The sequence below is a fragment of the Strix uralensis genome, chromosome 12 (genome assembly GCF_047716275.1).
Source record: "Strix uralensis isolate ZFMK-TIS-50842 chromosome 12, bStrUra1, whole genome shotgun sequence".
NCBI lineage: Eukaryota > Metazoa > Chordata > Aves > Strigiformes > Strigidae > Strix > Strix uralensis.
In genome coordinates this window covers 25,325,527-25,353,509 of record NC_133983.1, presented here as the reverse complement: position 1 = coordinate 25,353,509, position 27,983 = coordinate 25,325,527, and the positions used below count along the sequence as shown (strand labels likewise).

Sequence of the window (27,983 nt, the reverse complement as noted above, 5' to 3'; positions counted from 1 at the left end):
GGCTGCAGGACGAGGTCGTACCGTCATCACAACCTACGGCTGACGGATCCGCCGCGGCCCTTGCGCTGCTGCTGCTGCTGCTGCTGCTGCACATCCTGCTTGCTCGGTCAATAAAATCAGAAGTGAAGTGTAAAACTTTAAAGGCTAAAACAAAGAATAAAGAATAAAGCTCAGTCCTTCACTCTTTAGTGTAAAGGTGGGCATATGCTTATAGAAGCGTTTTTATTAGATGTGTAAGTATTTGATTTTCCTTTTGCATTCCCTGAACTCGCCCAGCTGTGAGCTGATACCATTAGACTGTCTATCTCCAAAATACACAAAGAAAACTTGACAAGGCGGGGGGCGGGTTTGGTGTGTTCCGTAATTAGCAGGGACGTCTGGCCAGCTGCACCGCCCAAGAGTACTACTGCCAAATACATCATCTCTGAAGATCCACTCTGATGGAGAGTTCATAAAATGAAACTTCCTTGAGAAAGGTTTCCATTTTGTAAAGTCTCTTTCTAACTGAAGTCAAGATTAGACACTGTAGGGCACCGGTCCCTCATCCCTCAACTTTCAGAGAGCCAGGGGTCTGAATCCATCCTCAACAAAAACCACATCAGCTAACCGGGACATTCCTGCAGCTGCCAGGTTCCTCTTCATCTGCAAAAAAACCAACAGTGCCAACAGTCAGCATCACGTCAGCTGACACACCTCTGTCACAACACCCTCCACCTCAACAGCCACGGGGCTTTCCGCTCAGCTGCTCTGTGCAGAGTCCAGTGTCGGACGCTGCGGCCAGCGTGGCCCGTGGCACCTACGATACCAAAAGACAGAGAGCTACCACTGTGCTTGCGAGAAATCACCAGCCCCGTGCTCCTGCTCTCTAGTACCCAGCTCACCTCAAACGCTCGTCCGATTCCAAAGGCAGCGTGCCCGGCTCCTGCAAAACCAAAGAGAAATGCTTCATCGAGCTGCCACGTGATTCTCTGCACTGAAACCCTGACCCAGCCGACAACTGCCTCGCTGTCCTGGACTGCTCAGCGGCACGCGGCTTCGCCCCTCCCAGCCTACATGTGGCACCCGCATAAACCAAAGCGAGAGGCACAAGCTGAACCTGCAGCCTGCCCACACTGACTGCCATCTCCTGTCCCGTTACCTTGGCCGCTCACCCACCCTGCCTCTGACATTTACCGGTCGCCCACGTCGAGGCCTGGGTACCACCTGTAAGACACAGACAACAGGAGATGCTTCTAGCTTCACCAACAGTACGACACATGAAAAATAACTGCTACTTCAGCTCACGCGTCTCACCTTGCCCGAGTCACCTCCAGTGCCGATATCCTGCTTTGCACCTTCAAAACAAAAAAAACCCCAAACCGATAAGCCAGTCATGTAGCAACCAGTCACGTCTTCTCCTCCGACACCACACGCTGACCCACCTTCTTACAGTGACCTGCTTGCTGCCTCTGTCACTCTTTGGTGCATATATTGTCCCTCTGGATCTGAAAAAAACTTTTAAGCAAGTCACCTAGATGCTGAGTGACAGCTTAACAATTCCAGAGTTCTTGACTCCATGTAGGAACACTGTCTAGGGTCTCATTACAGCCTGCCATTAAAAAAAACATAGAAACAAAACAGCATTAAGCCCTACACACACGAGCCTTAACACCTTTGAGATTCCATCTGTTCAACTACCACTCCCGCAGCCTCTCCCAGATAGCTCCGGTCATCCCCGTGACATCCTTGCCTGCTGCTGAAGGCTGCTTGCTCTGAGGGGGCTGTACCTAAACAGTCCAGGCAAATCAACATTAACTACAGACTCTTAGTGCTATTCTTCCCCTGACCGACATCGCTGTGCCCCCAGGCAGGGCAGTTCCAACCCACATACGTGTGCAGGCTGACACGCCAGAGAGTAAGAGAAGAGTGCTCTGAAGAGCACCAAAAACCAAAATCCAAAGGGAGCTGAAGTGCCACAAGAGCGCGGTGGAGTACGCAAAAGGACTCGGAAGACATCGTTGTAGAGAGTAGAGGAGTTAGGAGGGTAAGAAAAGAAGCCTTGCAGACACGGCGAAGGCCCTGGAGTCTCAGGAGGGCAGAGGAGGACAGCCAAAAGTATGCTCAAGGACATGATGAAGAATTCCGAAGGGGATTTGAAGAAACTACAGGTGTCCTCAGCAGACCAGGTAGGTATCCTAGCTAGCACAGAGGACAACGCGAGCGTTCTGCAGATGAAAGGTGGCATCAGGAAAGGGTCTCAGGGAGGAAGGAGGGTGCAGAGTGCGCCACAGTGCCAAAAGGGGGCTGTGGGGCCCGAGGTTGGCCTCAGTAGGTGTGATGACAGCAGGAGCAGGGTGCTGAGACTGAAAGAGAGACAGAGGGCGGCTCTGGGACACAGTGCAAAAGTCAAGGCGTTCCAGCAACGTACAGATGTCCCCAGGGGATGAGCGACTGAATGGAGACATCCAAGACAGCAGTGAAAACTGTGAGAGAGCTCAGGGGCACAGAGAAAGCCTGAGGAAGGGTTCTGTCTGAGTACGAGAGACATCGAACCCCCACCTGGGCTTTTTATTAAACACAATTTTAAAAAAACATTTACTATCTCAACATTAAATACAACCTGAAATGAAAAAAACTTCACACGCACAAGGTTAGACACATTCAGAAACTGACGCTCATTCAACAGCCACTCGATCCACCCCTCACTCCAAACATCTGTTCCACTGCCTACCTGCCACAGTGGCAGATCACCCCCATTCTAAACCCACCCCTGGAACTGCCTCACCGTGCGCCTCGGCAGCGTCACTGCTCCACACGCCCCCACGGTGTAAGCCTTCCTAACCGGGAGCCAAGGAAGATGTTTCGCAACGGGCCCGGCTCCCACTCCTCCTTCGCTTGCGTTTGTACGCTCCAGCAAACCTCGCTCGAGGATTTTCTCTGGGGATCCAGATGGCCCTGTGTCACCTGCAGAACACAAAGCCCTGCAAAGCAAGGCGTAGTCAAAACCGACAGCGAGTGCTGCAGTGCAATACACAACCAGAACAACCGACGTGGGAGGAGCCGGGCTTTAAGGCCGAGGACCGGGTGAAGTGCTGTACGGGAGGGACCTCTATGGAAACAGAACTCTGAAGAGCAGAGCTGTCATTCTGGCCCAGATCTCCTCCACAAAGGCAACCCTCCACAAACATCTGTGATGCAAAAGATGCTGTAAGCATCACTCACAAGATGGGGAGTGCTCAACGGGCTCTTTTCCAAAGCAGCAAGGCATCCGAGACCCCACGGACACCTACCAAGGTGCATGCGCCGTGCAGAGAGCCCACGGGGCACCACAGAGACGTGGGGAAGGCACCGCATACAAGACAGAACACAGACACCACAAATGACACGAGGACACTGACACAGGCCAGAACATGCATGTCCTGTGGGACAGACCCTGCTCTCTTCCCACAGACTTAAGGAAGCCTAAATAGCCCTCTCCACAGCCCTGATGGTAGAGCCTCTGCTGGCCCCACCCTACCCACGGCTTTTGCCCCTTGACTTACCTTTCAGAGAGCACGCTCCAGAATCCATCCTCATCAGGAGCACGTCATCTCACTGGGATGCTCCTGCATTCACCAGGTTCCTCTCCATCACCCGCAAGACAGAGCGCCGCCAGTCACCGACACGCCAGCCAGCACTGACCTCTACCGCAACAGCACCCTCCCGGGAAGTGCCGTGTTGCCCCCAAAAAGCAGGTGTTGCAGCCAGCATCTCCCGTGGAAGCCAGGAAACCACAGAGATAAAGCATCCGTCGTACTCAGAAGCAATCACTCGCTCTGTGGCTCCTGCCCGGCTGCTCCTCTCTCTCTCACCAACTCGCCTCAAATCCTGCGCTCTTTGAGGAGACTCCGCCGTCGAGCCAAGGGGTGCTGCAGCCAGTCAACAGCCCGACTGAGCGCAGCTCCTGCTCCTCACAGCCGCAGAGAATCGTAGTTCTGGCTAATGCCGGCTCCAGACAGCGGACACCCTGTCTCGTTCCAGCTCCTGCTGGATACAGGTCTGGCTCGGTGACGCTTCAACTCTGCACTGAAACTCCGCTTGATTTCAGCTCTTTCTCCTCACAGGCTCCAGCTACCGGCAACAGCCTGGGCTTTGACAAGGCTGTAAATCAATCACTGTCAGAGCTTGAGTATTAGGAGTAAACATCCACCTTGTATGTTCTCTAAGCATTCATTACTTTGTATTATTAATCAGGTCATAATTATTCTAAGAAGCGTACAAATAATTGCTGAACTCGAAGAGGGCACGTAGGTCTGAAAAGCGTGTTTCCCCCCAGAGACCACCTCAGACGTGGAGTTTGGCCTGGTGCACGCCGGCCTCCCAAGCTTCGGGGTCCCATGCCACCCTGACCCCCACCCCCTCCTTTCCCCTGCAGCCCCCAGGGCCCTCCCACAACCCTCCGCCTCTCACCTGCCTGCAAAACCAGCCAAACTGCATTCTGCTTTTGGCCCCCAAACCAGCTGCCTTAGTGCCTCTTTATGAGCCAAAAAACCTGCCTGCTGAGCCTCTTCTCAAGCCCAAAAAATGCACGACTTGACCTCTGTTTCTGAGCCCAAAGCCACACAACTCCGTCTGTTTCTGAGCTCCTCAATCAGCCACACGCGTCTGTTCTCAAGCCCCAGGAAAGCAAAACGTTGCCTCCATTTCTGGCCCACGGCACAGCTCACCCCGTCTGCTCTCTGACCCCCTCCGCAGTCCCCACGGGCGATGCCGAGGCGTGGTGGTGGGGGGAATGCAGCCACCCCACAGCCCTGCACTCCCAGAGCCCCACGGGCAGCTTTGGGAAGCGCTTGGGGATTGCAGCACTTCCGGGAGACGCCACCGCGCATGCGCACTGCCGGGGCACGGGCACACCGGTCCTGGGGGAGCCGCGGGCAGCCCGCGGGAAACCGCACGAACCCGCCCCAAAACCGCCCCTCGTGCTGCGCCGTGGGGCCGCGCCGGTAGCGAGGACTGTGCCGCGCACGCGCGGGAGCGACGCAGCTGCCGGGCAGCCGAGTGCGCAAAAACTACAGCTCCCGGCGTGCCCCGGGGAGCCAACATGGCCGACCGGAAGCCCCGCTCACGTGACTACAGCGCAGCCACGCCGCCTACGCACCCGGAAACCCGGCCCCGCGCGGCCCCGGGAAGCGCCGCCGCCGCCCGGCCCGACCCGGAGCGGCTTCTGCCGCCGGTCCCGCTGCACTGCACGGCCCGCCCCGTCGCGGCTTTCCTCGGCAGCCGCCAGGCGACCGACCGCGCGGCCCCGCTCACCTTTTCTCTGCTGCTCCCTCGGCTCGCACCGGCTCCTCCTCCAGCACCGCCCCGGACAGGGAGGGGCCACTGCCCGCAGCCTCACTGCCCGCCCCTGGGGCTCCTCCAGCCCGGCCCACGCTCCCTCCCTCCCCCCCGCGGTAACTCTAGCGAGCAGCACCGGGATTAAGGCCAGGCAGCGTGTCCTCAGTGCAGCCTCTGGAAGAGGGCAAGAGGCAGCAGCACTGACCGTTATTGCCGCTGATCGCCCCCGGCACTTGTTCACGGGCGGCACCGGCGCTGCCGTTCCGCGCTTTGCGCTCCGAGCACTCGCCGACAGCGCGCACGGAGTTGGGGGGGGGGGGCGGCGGCACTTCCCGAGCATGACCCCGCGGGGGAAGGTGCGATCCCGAACAGGGTCCGGGCGGAAACAGTGACCCGCGGTCAGGTGCAACCCGGAATAGGGTCCGCGCGGAAACAGTGACTTGGGGCAGATACTAGGGGGTGGGTGGGTGGAAGGGGTGTGGTTGCGTTGTGCTTGGGTTGTGATTTTTCAGCTGTGAAGGGAGGTGAAGTTGTTTTGTGGAGGGGGGGTTGTTTGGGGGTGGTTCATTTTGTAGTGGTGTAAGACTTGTGTATGGAAAAGAACAAAAAAATAATAAGGCCGGTGCAGCAGTAGAATGTGGCCAAAATGCCTAGGAGTAATCAATTTTATTTTTTAAAATCAAAATTTCATATATTTCATTACTCCCAGGCCACAACCACGGTCCTGTGCTGCTAATAATTCCCTCTTAACTAAATAGAGGGGGACTTAACTAAACAGAAAGGGACTAAGGGAGACAGAGAGAGACAAAGAGTCAAAGCGAGACAGAGAGAGACAAATACAGATAAACACACAGATGGAGGCTAAGGCAGAAAGAGAGTCAAAGGCAGAGAGACTCAAAGACAAAAGTCAGACCCAGACAGTCAGAGAGTCAAAGTCAGACACAGAGGGGCAAAGTTAGATAAGGAGTAAGACAGAGGAGCAGAGTCAGACAGAGGTAGAGAGAGAGAGACCAAGTCACACATCCAAAAAAACCACACTGGAGCCAACCCCCCCACCCACACCTTTATTAAAGCTACATTACAAAACAGCTTTTACTTCTTTATTAGAGTTCGAACCAAGAGCACATACGCTTTCATTGAGCCTACATTGCTCAAAACCCTTTATTTACTTTGGAAACCTTACAAGCACTGCAAGCACCTTCGCTACATGCACATTACAAACCACCTTTTACATACTTATTAAACCTGGGAACCAACAGCAAATACACCTTTATTGAACCTACCTTACACAAAAACTTATGGACTTCAAAACCCCTACAACCATGATGAGTGCTTTACCTACCACTATTACCTCTCACAGCATTTATGGTCATTTCACACATGACCATTAGCATCATGTCTTTACTAACTAGATTCATAACTGTTTAGAGACTATGACATACGTGACTCCAGCAACACCATTCCCAAGGACCACACAAAATCACCCTGCCTGCAAAAACGCCATCCCTAGACTGCTCCATGTCAAAACATGGGCAACAACTGTCACCTCGCTGAGTGGCTAGGACCCGGGTGAAAAATGAAATCCCCCAGTTGGGTTGTGTTTTTTTTTTTTCCTAACTACTCAAAAAACAGCACCTGCAACAAGAAAACCCACATTACATTACGCAGTCATGCACAGGCAAACACATTGTAAACACACCACGCATTCAGCTACCCCACTAACCACCCCCTGCTCTCAGCAAAGCCATCCCGCTCCCTGACCGCCACAACACGCCCTCACCCCGTGGGGGCATGGCTCCTCGGGAACGCTATTCCCGGGGGCCTCCAAAATCACCCTGGCTGCAAAAACTCAGTCCCTACACCGCTCCGCATCCAAACATTGGCAACGATCGTCGCCTCACAGAGCAGCCGGGACCAGGGAAAAAAAAAAAAAACAGCGGAGGGGGAAAAAAAAAATCCCCCCGCTGGCATTTTTTATTCTATATTTTTTTTCCTAAGTATTCAAGAAACACCAACTACAACAGAAAAAACCATTACATTGCGCAGTCATGCACAGGCAAACACATTCTAAACACACCACTCATTCAGCTACCCCACTAACCACCCCCTGCTCTCAGCAAACCCACCCGGCCATCTGACCCCCACAACACTTCCTTGCCCCATTGCTGCGGCACTCCTCAGAACTTGCTTCCTGAAGGCCTCCAAAATCACCCTGCCTGCGAACACCACGGCCTGAGCCTAACATCCACCCAAACGCTGGCCATGAACATCACCCGACAGAGCAGCCAGGACTAAGTGACAATAAACCAGGTCAGGGAGATAAAGAAGTCCCCCTGCTCAACAGTTTCTTCACTGTTTTTAAAAGACGCATTAACTCTTGCTACATTCAATATACCCTAAAATGAAAAACATCCTCACATACAGGGATAGACACCTTCTGAAACTAACACTCATTCAATATCTACTCTATCTAACCACCTGTCAGTGGGGCAGACCACCCCAATACCATAACCATGCCTGAAACTGCACCACCATACACTTCAAGCCATCACAACCGCTTCACGTGATTCCACACCACAGGCCCTCATAGCTGGAAGAAGAGGAATATGTTTCCCTCTGTGTACCACTCCCGGTACTTCTTTGCTTTATTTTGTACACTGCAGCAAACTTCATGGAAGGATTGGCTTCTGGAATCCCGGTGGCCCTATTGTACCTGCAAAAGCCAAAAGAGGGAACTCTAGAGCCTGCTTGCTGATAACTACTGGCCATATTAAGAAAATACTTAAACAGAAATACAACAAACATGGGGAACCCGAGGGGTTACCTCAGGGATAAAGGACACTGTCGAACGCCTGCAAGGGGCAGAGGAAGAAACCAGAGAATACTGAAGAGCGGGTCGGAGCAGTGTAACCTTTACCACGGGAGCGCTAGTAACAGCACGCGCGCCTTTCTGCCTTGGCTCCCCAGCTGTCAAAAGGGTTTAACGACCCTTGTCTGGGTCTCGTGCATGTATGTCTTTAAGGACTTAGCACAGGGATGATCTCTGTAGGTGAGTCCATGTCAAATGGAACGTGGCACTGGTTTCCTCAGCGCTACCGCAATACGAATCGTAATTGGTATTTCTGAAGGGTAACTGAGTCTTCACCTGGGATTTTTAGCTACATACGAGATCTGAAGAAACTCTTGGAGAAAGACTGATCCTGGTGGAAGTGCAAGCTACTTCTCCACTGCGTTTGACATCATGAGGTGCTCGGGCGGCGGCCCATCACTCACACCTGCAAGGCTTTCGGGAAAGAAGGAAAAAAGCCAGCCAGGCTCTGCAGCCTTTTAGGGAAAGAAAGCGTTAGCCTGACACGTGATTGTCGTTGGTTCCCGGGCATTCTCTGAGAGTTGCTCCCCGAGGGGGGATGTTGCCCCCCGAGGGGGGATACTGCCCCCGGCCACCTCCACTCCCACTCGCCAGCACTCACCTGCCAACACAACTTCTGAGCTGCAGATGAGCACAACGGGGCTCCGTTGCCTCAAGTTTGGGCACAGGCAGGGCAAACCCTTCCTGAACCGCTCAAGTTTTATTAGAGAAAGTTCAGGAGAAAGGGAGGGAGTGGAGGAAAACACTCCATGGTTGTGGAGTGGCAGCTGCTGCTGCTGCTTCACTTCCTTCATGGAGCTCACGGGTGTGCTGCACTTCTTGGCAGCTCGCTCAGGCACGTTCCGGGGTCTGTCTCAACTTTAACGGCATTAAAATAGAAGGTTAAGAAGTGAAGCGGTCGTGCCGATCGTTTACACCTTTACCGGTAGCAGCACCTTGCATTTCTCAAAAGGAACCTTTCCTGCTTTTGCCCCCAACTGGGCAGCAATTTGACCCCAGTCCACTCCGACGAACACCTTCGCTGTGGAAGCGGCACTCAAACTCACAAGTTTGCGGCAGTGACGCTTTCTTTTGACTTTCCTAAGGCGCAGGTTTGCAGCGCTTCTCGGAAGGACATGGGAACACTGCAGTTACTGACGGCCTCCTCAGCCTCGAGATGCAGAAGGATGGAGGCCGAGACAGTCAGGGAAGGCCAGGGCCTTGTCCGCTCTCAGAAACCCTCCCCACTTTGCTCTGCACACCAGTCCCGTGCGGAACACGCGCAGCTGCGGCTCTGGCTGGCCCCGACAGCTCGCCCGTCCATGCCCTTGCCAGGAACTAGCGCCCCGCCGGCTACAGCTCAGCCCAAAGCCAAACCAACATAAAATCGCTCCTACGGCGACACCGTCCCACCACCAACCTCGTCTCTGGAAACCGCCACCTGATCTCCCCCTGTTTTGCTGATTAGGGGTATCAATTAAACTCAGACACCAGAATGAAAAGCGCAGGCATCTTTTACTAGAAATAACTAAATAATGTAACAGAATAATACAGAAAACATACAGTAAGAAAACACAGAATAGTGCACTCAAACAAACAGGAAAATACAGGGTAATGCATCAAATCATTACTACCCGAGAGAGAGGGAATAGCGATTAAGAAAGACCCATCACCACTTGCACCCGTTCCCATCATCCAGACCCGCAGGCGCTGGGCAGCCCCGGTTACAGCGAGGATTTGGAGAGCCTTTCCCGGCAAGTGGGAAGTCCTACGCGGTGCGTCCACCCGTAGGTGAGGCTTCCAAAGTCGCTGTGAGCGGGTCCAGCCTTATATACCCAAAAGTCAGCAAGCCAGAATAGCTGGCACCTTTGATTTGAGCGGAAATATCTGGTTTCAATCTCACATTAGATTCCCCCAGAGCCTGGCCAGGGCTCAGGGGAGAAGCTAAGGGAGTTCCTCAGCTTATCTAATTGCATTAGGCGCAAGGTCTCGCATCAGGCCACAGCGACAGACAACGGTCTCCATGACCCTGTTATTTTATCCACACGCAAAGATAAATATACATTCAAGATAGCTACGTCTTCCATACGTATCTCGCTAATGATTACATACTGAGTTAGCAGCTTCGGCTCAGGGCCTGCTGCTCAGGCTTCAACACTTCCACTTTTTACATCACAACTGTGCAGGTGCTGAAAGAGAAGCATTCAGAACAGGGGAAACCACCTCCAAATCCCTGCTCCCGACTGCTCTTCCCCCGGCATGCCACACAGCCTCAAAGGACACTTCGGGTGGCTGCAGAGCCCTCCCTCTCCCCACAGCTGGTGCGGCCACACCAAACTAAAAAAAAGGAGTTTCCTGACAACTTCAGGGAGTCAACTTCAGGTGGATTTGGAGCAGTTTCTAAAACTCTGAGGAACTGCCAAGAACCAAGTACCTGCTTGAGAGGCACAGAAAACATCCCCAAAGGGGCAGGGATGCTTGAGGAATTCTTTCTCTCGCTTCTTCGGCAGCCCGCTGCCGCTCATCCCCCCGCTCGCTCTTACCTTTGCAGGTCCTTCTGCACGCGAAGGTCATCTCTTCCTTGTTCACCACCAGCTGCTGCAACGGCAGAAGGACACTGTCGGGTCTGAGAGGGACACCAGCCCCCGGACAGAGCTCGCCACAGCACCACCCGAATCCCAGACGCCCCCCCACCCGCAACCCCGTATAACCTAACACCACCACTCCCCCCCCCCCAAAAAAAAAAACCTCACAGATCAGCTTTTCTCACCCAATCGACGCTCCGGGGCTGCCACGCGTGCAGTGCCGGCCGGCGCTGGAGCTGGGCTCGGAGTTGGGAACTCTGGACAAAGGGGAGCTGGGCACACAAAAGCGGCGGCCGAGGAAGCTGCGCCCCTCCTTACGGGGGGCTCGAGCCGCTGCCGGCACTGCAGAGTGCCCGGGCCTGCAGGTCACTCACTGGCCAGCCCCGGACTTACAGGGCAGCCTCTGCTGGCTGCCTACAGCAGCCCGCCCAGCCCTGATTACAGGGCGGCCGAGCGGCTCCTGGGGACAGAGGGCTCCACGGCTCGTGGCACTCGCCCTGAGTACGGGGCGGGCACGCTGGCAGGTCGTCAGCCAGGACAGGCGGCCACCCAGGCAGAGACCCGGGCCCTGAACACAGGCGGGTCGCACGCTGGCCGCGCTACAGCCACGGGGCTTCGCTCTCTCCTTCGAAAGGAGGGGCAAGGAGGGGCAAGCCGGGACTCGCCCTCCGCTCGCGGGCTCCGAGGGGACCGACCCCCTGTTGCTGCACAGAGCCCTTCTTTCCCTCCCGGGAAGTTTAAGCTAAGTACACTGCAGCGACTTCAACAGGGGCCTAAACGAGAAGCTCATTCGCTCGCTCACTCACACCCACAGACAGAGACAGGCACACACACACACACACACACACACACACACACAGGGACAAACAAAACTTCCCGGAAGAGAGAGCGAGCTCTGTGCAGCCAGAGTCTGGGGAGCCATCCCTTCCCACGAGCAGGAGAGCAGAGCCCCAGACCTGCCCCGCAGGACGCACGCAGGCCACAGGGACTCAACGTGCCGCGGGGCTTCACGGGTGGCCAAGGGACAAATGCCGTGACACGCCCCGACTCCAGGGGGTCACGCTGGCCAGGCCGCCAGCAGCCAGAAAGCCGCCGGGGCCGGGGACACAGTCCTCCCCTGCTTACAGGGCGGGCGTGGGGTCCGGAGAGCCCCATTTCCCCCTCGGCACGGAGACAGTGCCGCTCACTGTCCTGACAGGGCCGCCCTTCTCTCCGGGCAGCCAAACCGTGGGGCAAGGTGGCAAAAGACCAGAGACCCGAGCCCTGCTTACAGGGAGGTCACCCAGCGCAGCGCCGGCCAGGGCACCAGAAGTGCCGGCAACGGTCTCGTGCGACCGCAGCCCCGGTAACAGGGAGGTCCCCTTTGTCCAGAGCTCCCTTCTCTCGCCCCGCTCCTCTCTTCAGCCCACCGCTCCTCACGATGCCTCGTCTTTCTTCTCCAAGAGGAACTGCTTGGAAGGAGAGTGCAGTCAGGCGCCAGCTCCCCCACCCGGAGGATGGAGCAGAGGCCCCAGCCCTGCTTCCAGGGTGCTGGCCCAGCTCAAAGCACTGCCAGGCCTGCCCGGGCCGGACCTGGGCCCGGCTCGCAGGCACCGTTGCCTCCCAGCCTCCTGCCTTCCCCCGTGCCTCTCTTCCTCCCAAGCTGCTCCTGGGGCTGACAGCACACAGAAAGAGGGCTAGGGCAGGGCACGCCCAGCCCTGCACGTCTCAGCCCCACGCCTCTGAAAGGCCGGGGCCAGGGACACCGGCCTGCTCACAGGGGAGGGTCCCTCGTCCCTCCCAGCACCTCCCCTTAAGCACAGGGGATGCTCACGGCCTTCCTTACTTACAGGGGGTTCTCCCTTGGCTCGGCCCGCTCAACGAGCCCCGTGCACTTCAAGGCTCCCATCTACGCCCGAGTTATGGGCTGGCCGTCCTGACTGCAGCTCACCACCACGGTGGGCTTTAGGAGCCCAGCTTCCCGCCTCGGCTGCGGAGACGGTGCTGCTCAACCCCCTCAGACGCTTGCCACCTGCCCGGGCAGCCGAACCATGGGGCAACGTGGCAAAAGGCCGGCAAAAACCCAAAGACCCGAGCCCCGCTTACAGGGAGATCACCCGGCACAAAGCCGGCCAGGGCACAATGCCGGCCAGGGCACCAAGCCGGCCAGGGCACCAAAGGTCCTGGTGACACCCTTGCGCGACCAGAGCCCAGTGACAGGGTGGTCCTGTTGCCCAGAGCGCCCTTCTTTTACCTCCACTTGTTGCCCAGACTTCCTCTGCTCCTCCCCCCGCTCTCTCTTGCCTTTGAAGGTCTTTCCGCATGCGATGTTTGGCTCTTCCTTCTTCTCCACCAGCTCCTGTAATGGCAGAAGGACGCCGCCAGGTCTGAGAGGGACACCGGCCCCCGGACAGAGCTCGCCACAGCACCACCCGAATCCCAGACGCCCCCCCACCCGCAACCCCGTATAACCTAACACCACCACCACCCCCCGCCTCCCCCAAAAAAAAACCTCACAGATCAGCTTTTCTCACCCAATCGACGCTCCGGGGCTGCCACGCGTGCAGTGCCGGCCGGCGCTGGAGCTGGGCTCGGAGTCGGGAACTCTGGACAAAGGGGAGCTGGGCACACAAAAGCAGCGGCCGAGGAAGCTGCGCCCCTGCTTACACAGGGGGCTCGAGCCGCTGCCGGCACTGCAGAGTGCCCGGGCCTGCAGGTCACTGGCCAGCCCCGGACTTACAGGGCAGCCTCTGCTGGCTGCCTACAGCAGCCCGCCCAGCCCTGATTACAGGGCGGCCGAGCGGCTCCTGGGGACAGAGGGCTCCACGGCTCGTGGCACTCGCCCCGAGTACGGGGCGGGCACGCTGGCAGGTCGCCAGCCAGGACAGGCGGCCACCCAGGCAGAGACCCGGGCCCTGAACACAGGCGGGTCGCACGCTGGCCGCGCTACAGCCACAGGGCTTCGCTCTCTCCTTCGAAAGGAGGGGCAAGGAGGGGCAAGCCGGGACTCGCCCTCCGCTCGCGGGCTCCGAGGGGACCGACCCCCTGTTGCTGCACAGAGCCCTTCTTTCCCTCCCGGGAAGTTTAAGCTAAGTACACTGCAGCGACTTCAACAGGGGCCTAAACGAGAAGCTCATTCGCTCGCTCACTCACACCCACAGACACAGACAGGCACACACACACACACACACAGACACACACACACACAGGGACAAACAAAACTTCCCGGAAGAGAGAGCGAGCTCTGTGCAGCCAGAGTCTGGGGAGCCATCCCTTCCCACGAGCAGGAGAGCAGAGCCCCAGACCTGCCCCGCAGGACGCACGCAGGCCACAGGGACTCAACGTGCCGCGGGGCTTCACGGGTGGCCAAGGGACAAATGCCGTGACACGCCCCGACTCCAGGGGTCACGCTGGCCAGGCCGCCAGCAGCCAGAAAGCCGCCGGGGCCGGGGACACAGCCCTCCCCTGCTTACAGGGCGGGCGTGGGGTCCGGAGAGCCCCATTTCCCCCTCGGCACGGAGACAGCGCCGCTCACTGTCCTGACAGGGCCGCCCTTCTCTCCGGGCAGCCAAACCGTGGGGCAAGGTGGCAAAAGACCAGAGACCCGAGCCCTGCTTACAGGGAGGTCACCCAGCGCAGCGCCGGCCAGGGCACCAGAAGTGCCGGCAACGGTCTCGTGCGACCGCAGCCCCGGTAACAGGGAGGTCCCCTTTGTCCAGAGCTCCCTTCTCTCGCCCCGCTCCTCTCTTCAGCCCACCGCTCCTCACGATGCCTCGCCTTTCTTCTCCAAGAGGAACTGCTTGGAAGGAGAGTGCAGTCAGGCGCCAGCTCCCCCACCCGGAGGATGGAGCAGAGGCCCCAGCCCTGCTTCCAGGGTGCTGGCCCAGCTCAAAGCACTGCCAGGCCTGCCCGGGCCGGACCTGGGCCCGGCTCGCAGGCACCGTTGCCTCCCAGCCTCCTGCCTTCCCCCGTGCCTCTCTTCCTCCCAAGCTGCTCCTGGGGCTGACAGCACACAGAAAGAGGGCTAGGGCAGGGCACGCCCAGCCCTGCACGTCTCAGCCCCACGCCTCTGAAAGGCCGGGGCCAGGGACACCGGCCTGCTCACAGGGGAGGGTCCCTCGTCCCTCCCAGCACCTCCCCTTAAGCACAGGGGATGCTCACGGCCTTCCTTACTTACAGGGGGTTCTCCCTTGGCTCGGCCCGCTCAACGAGCCCCGTGCACTTCAAGGCTCCCATCTACGCCCGAGTTATGGGCTGGCCGTCCTGACTGCAGCTCACCACCACGGTGGGCTTTAGGAGCCCAGCTTCCCGCCTCGGCTGCGGAGACGGTGCTGCTCAACCCCCTCAGACGCTTGCCACCTGCCCGGGCAGCCGAACCATGGGGCAACGTGGCAAAAGGCCGGCAAAAACCCAAAGACCCGAGCCCCGCTTACAGGGAGATCACCCGGCACAAAGCCGGCCAGGGCACAATGCCGGCCAGGGCACCAAGCCGGCCAGGGCACCAAAGGTCCTGGTGACACCCTTGCGCGACCAGAGCCCAGTGACAGGGTGGTCCTGTTGCCCAGAGCGCCCTTCTTTTACCTCCACTTGTTGCCCAGACTTCCTCCGCTCCTCCCCCCGCTCTCTCTTGCCTTTGAAGGTCTTTCCGCATGCGATGTTTGGCTCTTCCTTCTTCTCCACCAGCTCCTGTAATGGCAGAAGGACGCCGCCAGGTCTGAGAGGGACACCGGCCCCCGGACAGAGCTCGCCACAGCACCACCCGAATCCCAGACGCCCCCCCACCCGCAACCCCGTATAACCTAACACCACCACCACCCCCCGCCTCCCCCAAAAAAAACCTCACAGATCAGCTTTTCTCACCCAATCGACGCTCCGGGGCTGCCACGCGTGCAGTGCCGGCCGGCGCTGGAGCTGGGCTCGGAGTCGGGAACTCTGGACAAAGGGGAGCTGGGCACACAAAAGCAGCGGCCGAGGAAGCTGCGCCCCTGCTTACACAGGGGGCTCGAGCCGCTGCCGGCACTGCAGAGTGCCCGGGCCTGCAGGTCACTGGCCAGCCCCGGACTTACAGGGCAGCCTCTGCTGGCTGCCTACAGCAGCCCGCCCAGCCCTGATTACAGGGCGGCCGAGCGGCTCCTGGGGACAGAGGGCTCCACGGCTCGTGGCACTCGCCCCGAGTACGGGGCGGGCACGCTGGCAGGTCGCCAGCCAGGACAGGCGGCCACCCAGGCAGAGACCCGGGCCCTGAACACAGGCGGGTCGCACGCTGGCCGCGCTACAGCCACAGGGCTTCGCTCTCTCCTTCGAAAGGAGGGGCAAGGAGGGGCAAGCCGGGACTCGCCCTCCGCTCGCGGGCTCCGAGGGGACCGACCCCCTGTTGCTGCACAGAGCCCTTCTTTCCCTCCCGGGAAGTTTAAGCTAAGTACACTGCAGCGACTTCAACAGGGGCCTAAACGAGAAGCTCATTCGCTCGCTCACTCACACCCACAGACACAGACAGGCACACACACACACACACACACACACACACAGGGACAAACAAAACTTCCCGGAAGAGAGAGCGAGCTCTGTGCAGCCAGAGTCTGGGGAGCCATCCCTTCCCACGAGCAGGAGAGCAGAGCCCCAGACCTGCCCCGCAGGACGCACGCAGGCCACAGGGACTCAACGTGCCGCGGGGCTTCACGGGTGGCCAAGGGACAAATGCCGTGACATGCCCCGACTCCAGGGGGTCACGCTGGCCAGGCCGCCAGCAGCCAGAAAGCCGCCGGGGCCGGGGACACAGCCCTCCCCTGCTTACAGGGCGGGCGTGGGGTCCGGAGAGCCCCATTTCCCCCTCGGCACGGAGACAGCGCCGCTCACTGTCCTGACAGGGCCGCCCTTCTCTCCGGGCAGCCAAACCGTGGGGCAAGGTGGCAAAAGACCAGAGACCCGAGCCCTGCTTACAGGGAGGTCACCCAGCGCAGCGCCGGCCAGGGCACCAGAAGTGCCGGCAACGGTCTCGTGCGACCGCAGCCCCGGTAACAGGGAGGTCCCCTTTGTCCAGAGCTCCCTTCTCTCGCCCCGCTCCTCTCTTCAGCCCACCGCTCCTCACGATGCCTCGTCTTTCTTCTCCAAGAGGAACTGCTTGGAAGGAGAGTGCAGTCAGGCGCCAGCTCCCCCACCCGGAGGATGGAGCAGAGGCCCCAGCCCTGCTTCCAGGGTGCTGGCCCAGCTCAAAGCACTGCCAGGCCTGCCCGGGCCGGACCTGGGCCCGGCTCGCAGGCACCGTTGCCTCCCAGCCTCCTGCCTTCCCCCGTGCCTCTCTTCCTCCCAAGCTGCTCCTGGGGCTGACAGCACACAGAAAGAGGGCTAGGGCAGGGCACGCCCAGCCCTGCACGTCTCAGCCCCACGCCTCTGAAAGGCCGGGGCCAGGGACACCGGCCTGCTCACAGGGGAGGGTCCCTCGTCCCTCCCAGCACCTCCCCTTAAGCACAGGGGATGCTCACGGCCTTCCTTACTTACAGGGGGTTCTCCCTTGGCTCGGCCCGCTCAACGAGCCCCGTGCACTTCAAGGCTCCCATCTACGCCCGAGTTATGGGCTGGCCGTCCTGACTGCAGCTCACCACCACGGTGGGCTTTAGGAGCCCAGCTTCCCGCCTCGGCTGCGGAGACGGTGCTGCTCAACCCCCTCAGACGCTTGCCACCTGCCCGGGCAGCCGAACCATGGGGCAACGTGGCAAAAGGCCGGCAAAAACCCAAAGACCCGAGCCCCGCTTACAGGGAGATCACCCGGCACAAAGCCGGCCAGGGCACAATGCCGGCCAGGGCACCAAGCCGGCCAGGGCACCAAAGGTCCTGGTGACACCCTTGCGCGACCAGAGCCCAGTGACAGGGTGGTCCTGTTGCCCAGAGCGCCCTTCTTTTACCTCCACTTGTTGCCCAGACTTCCTCCGCTCCTCCCCCCGCTCTCTCTTGCCTTTGAAGGTCTTTCCGCATGCGATGTTTGGCTCTTCCTTCTTCTCCACCAGCTCCTGTAATGGCAGAAGGACGCCGCCAGGTCTGAGAGGGACACCGGCCCCCGGACAGAGCTCGCCACAGCACCACCCGAATCCCAGACGCCCCCCCACCCGCAACCCCGTATAACCTAACACCACCACCACCCCCCGCCTCCCCCAAAAAAAACCTCACAGATCAGCTTTTCTCACCCAATCGACGCTCCGGGGCTGCCACGCGTGCAGTGCCGGCCGGCGCTGGAGCTGGGCTCGGAGTCGGGAACTCTGGACAAAGGGGAGCTGGGCACACAAAAGCAGCGGCCGAGGAAGCTGCGCCCCTGCTTACACAGGGGGCTCGAGCCGCTGCCGGCACTGCAGAGTGCCCGGGCCTGCAGGTCACTGGCCAGCCCCGGACTTACAGGGCAGCCTCTGCTGGCTGCCTACAGCAGCCCGCCCAGCCCTGATTACAGGGCGGCCGAGCGGCTCCTGGGGACAGAGGGCTCCACGGCTCGTGGCACTCGCCCCGAGTACGGGGCGGGCACGCTGGCAGGTCGCCAGCCAGGACAGGCGGCCACCCAGGCAGAGACCCGGGCCCTGAACACAGGCGGGTCGCACGCTGGCCGCGCTACAGCCACGGGGCTTCGCTCTCTCCTTCGAAAGGAGGGGCAAGGAGGGGCAAGCCGGGACTCGCCCTCCGCTCGCGGGCTCCGAGGGGACCGACCCCCTGTTGCTGCACAGAGCCCTTCTTTCCCTCCCGGGAAGTTTAAGCTAAGTACACTGCAGCGACTTCAACAGGGGCCTAAACGAGAAGCTCATTCGCTCGCTCACTCACACCCACAGACACAGACAGGCACACACACACACACACACACACACACACAGGGACAAACAAAACTTCCCGGAAGAGAGAGCGAGCTCTGTGCAGCCAGAGTCTGGGGAGCCATCCCTTCCCACGAGCAGGAGAGCAGAGCCCCAGACCTGCCCCGCAGGACGCACGCAGGCCACAGGGACTCAACGTGCCGCGGGGCTTCACGGGTGGCCAAGGGACAAATGCCGTGACATGCCCCGACTCCAGGGGGTCACGCTGGCCAGGCCGCCAGCAGCCAGAAAGCCGCCGGGGCCGGGGACACAGCCCTCCCCTGCTTACAGGGCGGGCGTGGGGTCCGGAGAGCCCCATTTCCCCCTCGGCACGGAGACAGCGCCGCTCACTGTCCTGACAGGGCCGCCCTTCTCTCCGGGCAGCCAAACCGTGGGGCAAGGTGGCAAAAGACCAGAGACCCGAGCCCTGCTTACAGGGAGGTCACCCAGCGCAGCGCCGGCCAGGGCACCAGAAGTGCCGGCAACGGTCTCGTGCGACCGCAGCCCCGGTAACAGGGAGGTCCCCTTTGTCCAGAGCTCCCTTCTCTCGCCCCGCTCCTCTCTTCAGCCCACCGCTCCTCACGATGCCTCGTCTTTCTTCTCCAAGAGGAACTGCTTGGAAGGAGAGTGCAGTCAGGCGCCAGCTCCCCCACCCGGAGGATGGAGCAGAGGCCCCAGCCCTGCTTCCAGGGTGCTGGCCCAGCTCAAAGCACTGCCAGGCCTGCCCGGGCCGGACCTGGGCCCGGCTCGCAGGCACCGTTGCCTCCCAGCCTCCTGCCTTCCCCCGTGCCTCTCTTCCTCCCAAGCTGCTCCTGGGGCTGACAGCACACAGAAAGAGGGCTAGGGCAGGGCACGCCCAGCCCTGCACGTCTCAGCCCCACGCCTCTGAAAGGCCGGGGCCAGGGACACCGGCCTGCTCACAGGGGAGGGTCCCTCGTCCCTCCCAGCACCTCCCCTTAAGCACAGGGGATGCTCACGGCCTTCCTTACTTACAGGGGGTTCTCCCTTGGCTCGGCCCGCTCAACGAGCCCCGTGCACTTCAAGGCTCCCATCTACGCCCGAGTTATGGGCTGGCCGTCCTGACTGCAGCTCACCACCACGGTGGGCTTTAGGAGCCCAGCTTCCCGCCTCGGCTGCGGAGACGGTGCTGCTCAACCCCCTCAGACGCTTGCCACCTGCCCGGGCAGCCGAACCATGGGGCAACGTGGCAAAAGGCCGGCAAAAACCCAAAGACCCGAGCCCCGCTTACAGGGAGATCACCCGGCACAAAGCCGGCCAGGGCACAATGCCGGCCAGGGCACCAAGCCGGCCAGGGCACCAAAGGTCCTGGTGACACCCTTGCGCGACCAGAGCCCAGTGACAGGGTGGTCCTGTTGCCCAGAGCGCCCTTCTTTTACCTCCACTTGTTGCCCAGACTTCCTCTGCTCCTCCCCCCGCTCTCTCTTGCCTTTGAAGGTCTTTCCGCATGCGATGTTTGGCTCTTCCTTCTTCTCCACCAGCTCCTGTAATGGCAGAAGGACGCCGCCAGGTCTGAGAGGGACACCGGCCCCCGGACAGAGCTCGCCACAGCACCACCCGAATCCCAGACGCCCCCCCACCCGCAACCCCGTATAACCTAACACCACCACCACCCCCCGCCTCCCCCAAAAAAAACCTCACAGATCAGCTTTTCTCACCCAATCGACGCTCCGGGGCTGCCACGCGTGCAGTGCCGGCCGGCGCTGGAGCTGGGCTCGGAGTCGGGAACTCTGGACAAATGGGAGCTGGGCACACAAAGCGGCAGCAAAGCTCCCTTCTCTCGCCCCGCTCCTCTCTTCAGCCCGCCGCGCCTCAAGATGCCTTGTCTTCCCCAGGAGCTGCTGCTTGGAAGGAGAGTACGGTCAGGTGCCAGCTCCCCCACCCGGAGGACAGAGGCAATCCGCCCCCCCCCCCCCCCCCCCCCCCATACCCCAACACCCCCCTCCCTTCCCCCCCCAAAACCTCACAGATCAGCTTTTCTCACCCAATCGGCACTCCGGGGTTGCCATGCCGTGCAGTCCCGACCAGCGCTGGAGCTGGGCTCGGAGTTGGGAACTCTGGACAAAGGGGAGCTGGGCACACAAAAGCGGTGGCCAAGGAAGCTGCGCCCCTGCTTACAGGGGTCTCCAGCCGCTGCCGGCACTGCAGAGTGCCCGGGCCTGCAGGTCACCGGCCAGCCCTGGACTTACAGGGCAACCTCTGCTGGCTGCCTACAGCAGCCCGCCCAGCCCTGATTAAAGGGCAGCTGAGCGGCTCCTGGGGACAGAGGGCTCCACGGCTCGTGGCACTCGCCCTGAGTACAGGGCGGGCACGCTGGCAAGTCGCCAGCCAGGACAGGCGGCCACCCAGGCAGAGACCCGGGCCCTGAACACAGGCGGGTCGCACGCTGGCCGCGCTACTGCCACGGGGCTTCGCTCTCTCCTTCGAAAGGAGGGGCAAGGAGGGGCAAGCCGGGACTCGCCCTCCGCTCGCGGGCTCAGAGGGGACCGACCCCCTGTTGCTGCACAGGGCCCTTCTTTCCCTCCCGGGAAGTTTAAGCTAAGTACGCTGCAGCGATTTCAACAGGGACCTAAACGAGAAGCTCATTCGCTCGCTCACTCACACCCACAGACACAGACACAGGCAGGCACACACACACACAGACACACACACAGACAGGGACAAACAAAACTTCCCGCAAGAGGGAGCGAGCTCTGTGCAGCCAGTGTCTGGGGAGCCATCCCTTCCCACGAGCAGGAGAGCAGAGCCCCAGACCTGCCCCCCCAGGATGCACGCAGGCCGCAGGGACTCAACGTGCCACGGGGCTTCACGGGGTGGCCAAGGGACAAATGCCGTGACACGCCCCGACTCCAGGGGGTCACGCTGGCCAGGCCGCCAGCAGCCAGAAAGCCGCCGGGGCCGGGGAAACGGCCCTCCCCTGCTTACAGGGCGGGCGTGGGGTCCGGAGAGCCCCATTTCCCCCTCGGCGCGGAGACAGCGCCACTCACTCTCCTGACAGGGCCGCCCTTCTCTCCGGGCAGCCAAACCGTGGGGCAAGGTGGCAAAAGACCAGAGACCCGAGCCCTGCTTACAGGGAGGTCACCCAGCGCAGCGCCGGCCAGGACACCAGAAGTGCCGGCAACGGTCTCGTGCGACCGCAGCCCCGGTAACAGGGAGGTCCCCTTTGTCCAGAGCTCCCTTCTCTCGCCCCACTCCTCTCTTCAGTCCGCCGCTCCTCACGATGCCTCGTCTTTCTTCTCCAAGAGGAACTGCTTGGAAGGAGAGTGCAGTCAGGCGCCAGCTGCCCCACCCGGAGGACAGAGGGAAGGCCGCCCTCGCAGGGAGGTCCCCACAGTGCCCCTGCCCCTCCCTCCCCCCCCACCCCCCCCGCCCATACCCCAACACCCCCCCTGAAAAAACCTCATGGAACGGCTTTTCTCACCCAGCTGGTGCTTCACTGCTCCCTGCAAGGACGACTGCGACGGGCATTCGGCTGCGACAGGCTCCTGGCTGCGTGCAGCGGGGCCTTGGACCCTCCTCAGCCCCTGAGGTGATGGCGCTCGCCCGACCACGCAGCTCCAGTCCACCCCCAGCCCGCTCCGCGGCAACGGTGCTCCCTTCCCCCCAGCCGGCGACGGGGCTTCCCCCTGCCCCCCACCCCACTTCCCCCAGGCGGCGACGGCGCTACCGCCCCCCCCCCCCCACCCGCCCAGCCCAACCCCAGGCGGCGACGGTGCTCCCCGGCCCCTCGAGGCGGCTCCATCTCCCCGCTCCCCCCGTGGCAACGGTGCTCCCCCCGCCCTCAGCCGGCGACGGCACTCCCCGCCACACCCCCCCCCCCGTGGCAACGGCGCTCCCCACCCCCCCTCAGGCGGCGACGGCACTCCCCGGCCCCCCCCAGGCGGCTCCATTGCCCACCACCCCCGTGGCAACGGCGCTCCCCCCCGCCCCCAGGCGGCGACGGCACTCCCCCCCACGCGGGTCCCCCTCCCCTTCCCCTCAGGTGGCCGCTCCTCTGCTCGTCACAGCGGCTCTTTGCCCGGAGCGCCCTTCTCTTTCCTCCACTTGTTGCCCAGACTTCCTCCGCTCCTCCTGCCGCTCTCCCTTGACTTGCCGGGCCTTCCGCACGCGATGTTCGTCTCTTCCTTTTCCACCACCAGTTGCTGCAACGGTAGGAGGACGCCATCGCGTCTGAGAGGGACGCCGGCCCCCGGACAGAGCTCGCCACAGCACCACCCGAATCCCGGCCGCCCTCCCCCCTCCCCCGCCCCGAAAACAACTCACAGATCGGCTTTACTCACCCAGTTGCTGCTCCAGTGCTTCCCACAGGGACGACTGAGACGGCCACTCCTCTGCTCCGGACTCCTGGCCGCGTCTGGCGGGGCTGGACCCGCCCCCTTCCCCTCAGGCGGCCGCTCCGCCCCTCACAGCGGCGCGCGACTTTCCCGCCCTTCCCCTTCCCACAGGCGGGTCCCGCCCCCTTCCCCTCAGGCGGCCGCGGCGCCCCCACAGCGACTTTCCCGCCCTCACTATTACCTGGGCTACAGTACTTGATCTTGTCCAGAGAGTGGCGGTGTGGTTGCCTCTTGCCTCTCTGCCTATAAGCAGCGGATGCCATAATCCAATTATAACTGAAGCGAATTTTGTGTTTTATTAGCTGCTATTAAAAAAAAAATTATTTTAGGGAAGTATACACACAGGGATACTTTTGTAACTGAGTGATCTGTTTAACCATCCTCCAAACCTGAATATACAATACTATTAGCAGTAGTAAACATAATAAAGTTAGAATTAGGAAAATCAGACCGAGTAAAACGTGGAATTAAACAGTCCTGTTGGTGGTGGTGACCACCCAGATAAGCTTTCCCACCATCGATGTTCTTCAAGGAAAGAAAAGAGAGCTGTCTCGGGGCGGAGGGGGGGGAAGGCTGAACAGGTTACCCCTTAGGATGCAGGATAAATCCATCTCGTACTGAGTTTCTTTTACTCCATTGTTGTCACTAGCATCCCATGCTAGAGGTAGAGGGGGTGCATCTAAAATTGGTGAAGGTTTAAATGGCTGCTGTAATGCTCGTGGGTCAAGTATTAATAGGCATTTGTAAGTTAGATATGTTTTTAATTCGAGTATCAGAGTTTTAATCGCTTCTTCATGTTCTGAATGCCAACTCCACCGTTTTCCTTTTTGTAAAAGCCAATACAGTGGACAGGCAATGGAGAATCCAGGTACCTGTTTTCTCCAATATCCTAAAGTACCCATTACAAAGCTGTTGTAATTTTTTTTTCTAGATTGGGGCATTTCTGATTGTTTCTACCCCCCTCTGGGAGTCTGGTAAAGGTATGCTGGCTACCCTCCCATGTAAATGCAAATTTTTGTTTTGCCTTCTTCCCCTAAGGGAAAAACCATGTCTTTGACATGTAGCACTGCCAGCCAAGGACGTGCAGGGACTTGCAGCCTAGTCGTTAAGGCTGCATTGTTGGGGACTGCCGCTGACAATGGGGCTCTATTTAAGCACTTAAATGCCCATAATGGCCTGTTCAACGCCACCTCCCCCTCTGGTTTACTGACTGGCCAAACAGGAAAATTGTAGGGGGGGGGGTGGGGGGGTGGAGGCGCGAGTTGTGGAAGTAATCTGTCTTTTTCTAAATCTGCAATAGAAAGCTGCTTAGCAACTTATTTACTTACTTCTAGCAAGTTATAGTACTACTTATAGTAGTTTTTAATTTTGCTAAGAATCCTGCTTGCCCAGACTGTTCTGTGGAATTTTACCAAGGACTGCTGTGTTCATCAAAACAAAGCAGTTTACTGTGAAAATCTACCAAGAACTGCAGTGTTCAGCAAAATATCATGTTTTTGTCCTCGAGGAACAGGTGTGCTCTAACTAGTTGGGCCTCGGTAACGAGTAAAAATAGACATATACGGATGGTAGAAGTTTCATTGCTTCCCTTAAATAAGATAGCATGAGTAAACCAGCTGAAAAACATTTTTGTTTTTCAAGAAATTGGCTAAGAGAATCTGCGCATGCTCCGGGGAAAAAACAAGGTGAGAAAGACTACGAGCCTTCCTCCCAAAGACCCCGAAGACGCCCCCCAGGAGGCAATGCGCAGGTGCAAAGAACATAAACTGCTGACACCAGCCTCTAGAACTAACCCAGCCTTACTCATGCATATGTATGTTTGTGTTATGTAATCCAGTGAATAAGTGTATCCACACTCTGTAACGTTTTGGTAAAATGTGCTGTTGGTGTGCAAGGTTTGTGGAGAAATCCCCTTGCACCCCGGCCGGAGTAAAACATACCTGCTTTATAACTCCATTTCGAGTTGTAGAGTCTTTTTCCGCGAATCAAAGACCACTGCAGATCCACTGCAAGCAGCAGCGAAAACGACAGTACAGCGAGGGCTGTGCTGGTCATTATCAGCATCCCGTGGTGCTGACGGCTGCAGTCTCTGTTGTGGCATAACTTCGTCAGCCAGAGCTTTCTGGGGGGAGGCAGAGTAAAGTCCACGACCCCCACGGCTCCCACAATGCCGACACAGCAGCTGAGGTACTGGCACCCACGGGCACACCGCCCCCCAGCCCGGGGCAGTCCCTCGCCAGCTCTAACCCCCCCCCCGCTTTCCTGCCTCCCTCCACCCTGCAAGGGCATTTCAGATGCCCTCTCGGACTGTCCCTTCAAACCACCCAACCCACTGAGCACGACCACTGAGCCCTAAAAGCCCTGACCACTGCAAAATTACCTTCTCCTCTTCTTCAGGAGCGCTGCGGCCAGAGTAAAGCAGCAGGCGCTCGGGATGGCCTTGAAGCCTGGGGCAACTTTCTCACGCCTGTGGTAGCTCATGGCCCTGGATGTGACAGTTGTGACTCCAGAACTGCAGAACGGTTTGAGGTGGGAAGGGAACTCTTGCAGGTCATCTGGTCCAACCACGCCCTGGAACTAAAAAGTAGCCACAGCGAACAAAAGAGGGGACGATTTAAAAAGACACAGAGGGCATTAAGGAAAGAGAAAAACTCACTAAAAAGACACTGAAGGGAAAAAGAACATTTTAAAAGCAACAGGCATTGGTGAAATAAAGGAAAAAATGATCACACAGGGATACCGAACTAGAACAGAGGCACAGAAAAGAAAATTTAAAAAGCGGCAGCACTAAGGAAACATGAAATAGCGACAGCAAACTAAAAGACGTAGAATGAAAATTTAAAAAGCGACGACACTAAGCGCAGAGATGGAAGATGAAAAAAAGGAGGGAGAGGCAGGACAAAAGCACAGAGAGAAATGAGAAAAGGGAGCAGTAGGACAAGAGAGAGAAAGTGAGAAAGGAAGGGGGAGCAGGACAGAAGAATAAAGAAGAGGAGAGGTCTAGGAAAGGGGCGGGGGCGGCAGAAATAACAGCAGCATGGAAAAAAGAGGTCCAGGTGACGGGCAGGAAAGGACCGGGACGCACAAGACGTGTGACAGGGCCCTGAAGGCCCAGGACTCACCGCAGCTCTCGTTCTCGGCACTGCCGGGAGAATTTGACGGGTCAGATGCTTCCTTCTCCTTCCTTCCTCCTGCCCCTCTTCTTCTTCTGAAACTCCAGTCGCCTGGCTGTCCTCACCCTAAAAGAATACGCGGGTGTCTCTCACCTCTTACAAGACCAGGCTTCCGACACACACAGCCTCGCTTGCTCGCGCACTACGCGGCCGTACTGCGCTTGGGGTGACGCACGCAGACCCTGGGTGCACGCTGGCGGTCTGACTGTGAAGAGGGCTCCTTCCTCACGCAGAGAGGCAGGCTCTCTCTTCCTGCACTGGGAGGCGGGTGCTGCACAGATGGTCTTGATTTTCTCTTTCTTCCCCTTTCTCTGGTCTCTCCAGCTTCAGCCGCGGCAGCTCCTGTCCGCTGCCCACAGCCGGGAAGGGCTCCGCCTGTCCCTTTTTGCCCCTGTGCCGTGAGAAGCGCAAGGCCAGGCAGAGACACCCCACACAAGCCCGAGGTGGGCGCAGTCAATGGCACCCCAGGGCAGGAACAGACAAGCGCAGCCTCAGCACGGCCTCTGGAAGAGGGAAAGAAGCAGCACTGACCATTATTGCTGTAGATCGCACGTGACCGGAGCCCCACCTTCCACCTCCCACCGCGCAGCAAGGCATCACAGACCCCATGGACACCTACCAAGGTGCATGTCCCGTGCAGAGAGCCCACGGGGCACCACAGAGATGTGGGGAAGGCACCGCATACAAGACAGAACACAGACACCACAAATGACACGAGGACACTGACACAGGCCAGAACATGCACGTCCTGTGGGACAGACCCTGCTCTCTTCCCCCACACTTAAGGAAGCCTAAATAGCCCTCTCCACAGCCCTGATGATAGAGCCTCTGCTGGCCCCACCCTACCCACGGCTTTTGCCCCTTGACTTACCTTTCAGAGAGCACACTCCAGAATCCATCCTCATCAGGAGCACATCATCTCACTGGGATGCTCCCGCATTCACCAGGTTCCTCTCCATCACCTGCAAGACAGAGCGCTGCCAGTCACCGCAGACATGGAGTTTGGCCTGGTGCACGCCGGCCTCCCAAGCTTCGGGGTCCCATGCCACCCTGACCCCCACCCCCTCCTTTCCCCCGCAGCCCCCAGGGCCCTCCCACAACCCTCCGCCTCTCACCTGCCTGCAAAACCAGCCAAACTGCATTCTGCTTTTGGCCCCCAAACCAGCTGCCTTAGTGCCTCTTTATGAGCCCAAAAACCTGCCTGCTGAGCCTCTTCTCAAGTCCCCAAAAACGCACTTGACCTCTGTTTCTGAGCCCAAAGCCACACAACTCTGTCTGTTTCAGAGCCCCTCAATCAGCCACACGCGTCTGTTCTCAAGTCCCAGGAAGGCAAAACGTTGCTTCCATTTCTGGCCCACAGCACAGCTCACCCCGTCTGCTCTCTGACCCCCTCCGCAGTCCCCACGGGCGATGCCGAGGGGTTGGGGGGGGGAATGCAGCCACCCCACAGCCCTGCACCCCCAGAGCCCCACGGGCGGGTTTGGGAAGCGCTTGGGGATTGCGGCACTTCCGGGGGCCGCCACCGCGCATGCGCACTGCCGGGGCACGGTTCTGGGAGAGCCGCGGGCAACCCGCGGGAAACCGCACGAACCCGCCACAAAACCGCCCCTCGCGCTGCGCCGTGGGGCCGCGCCGGTAGCGAGGACTGTGCCGTGCCGCGCGCGGGAGCGACGCAGCTGCCGGGCAATCGAGTGCGCAAAAACTACAGCTCCCGGCGTGCCCCGGGGAGCCAACATGGCCGACCGGAAGCCCCGCTCACGTGACTACAGCGCCCGCCCGTCGCCCACGCACCCGGAAGCCCGGCCAAGCGCGGCCCCGGGAAGCGCCGCCGCCGCCCGGCCCTGACCCGGAGCGGCTTCTGCCGCCGGTCCCGCCGCACCGCGCGGCCCCCCCGTCGCGGCTGTACCCGGCAGCCGCCTGGCGAC

The 27,983-nt window shown here is 59.5% G+C and overlaps 1 protein-coding gene and 2 long non-coding RNA genes across 9 annotated transcripts; all 3 read right to left on the bottom strand.

Moving 5' to 3' along the window:
* Window positions 1-184: 184 nt before the first annotated feature.
* On the bottom strand, window positions 185-27,581 carry LOC141948725 (uncharacterized). Of its 6 annotated transcripts, none has more exons than XR_012630532.1 (7): window positions 3,522-4,368; window positions 2,765-2,960; window positions 1,422-1,588; window positions 1,294-1,334; window positions 1,174-1,203; window positions 882-922; window positions 185-642 (listed from the first exon to the last, which is right to left on the bottom strand). It is a non-coding gene; the product is annotated as an uncharacterized LOC141948725 (long non-coding RNA). The 6 variants fall into 6 exon arrangements; XR_012630537.1 differs by lacking the exons at window positions 185-642; window positions 3,522-4,368 and adding exons at window positions 26,930-27,020; window positions 27,174-27,581 and having other exon boundaries at window positions 649-922; XR_012630533.1 differs by lacking the exon at window positions 185-642 and adding an exon at window positions 649-796.
* On the bottom strand, window positions 9,640-22,187 carry LOC141948727 (uncharacterized). 2 transcript variants are annotated; one of them, XR_012630539.1, is made up of 13 exons: window positions 21,973-22,187; window positions 20,536-21,802; window positions 20,210-20,392; window positions 19,981-20,035; window positions 17,889-19,145; window positions 17,660-17,714; window positions 15,568-16,824; window positions 15,339-15,393; window positions 13,242-14,503; window positions 13,012-13,066; window positions 10,914-12,176; window positions 10,687-10,741; window positions 9,640-10,332 (listed from the first exon to the last, which is right to left on the bottom strand). It is a non-coding gene; the product is annotated as an uncharacterized LOC141948727 (long non-coding RNA). The 2 variants fall into 2 exon arrangements; XR_012630538.1 differs by having other exon boundaries at window positions 20,536-21,799.
* Window positions 23,202-26,667, bottom strand: LOC141948764 (uncharacterized). Its single transcript, XM_074881595.1, has 6 exons — window positions 26,627-26,667; window positions 26,234-26,561; window positions 26,008-26,124; window positions 25,266-25,462; window positions 24,826-25,007; window positions 23,202-23,564 (listed from the first exon to the last, which is right to left on the bottom strand). Exons 1-6 carry the CDS (start codon window positions 26,665-26,667, stop codon window positions 23,413-23,415), a joined length of 1,017 nt encoding a protein of 338 aa, XP_074737696.1. The 3' UTR covers window positions 23,202-23,412.
* Window positions 27,582-27,983: the final 402 nt, after the last annotated feature.

Bases quoted from the DNA above. Each gene is read 5' to 3' on its own strand.
- LOC141948764 (XM_074881595.1), bottom strand. From the start codon at position 26,667: ATGGGGTCTGTGATGCCTTGCTGCGCGGTGGGAGGTGGAAG. The intron at 26,125-26,233 runs GTGCGTCACCCC...GTATTCTTTTAG, and splicing joins AGCGTGCACCCAGGGTCTGC to GGTGAGGACAGCCAGGCGAC. The intron at 23,565-24,825 runs GTATGTTTTACT...CACCAATTTTAG, and splicing joins GAAATGGAGTTATAAAGCAG to ATGCACCCCCTCTACCTCTA.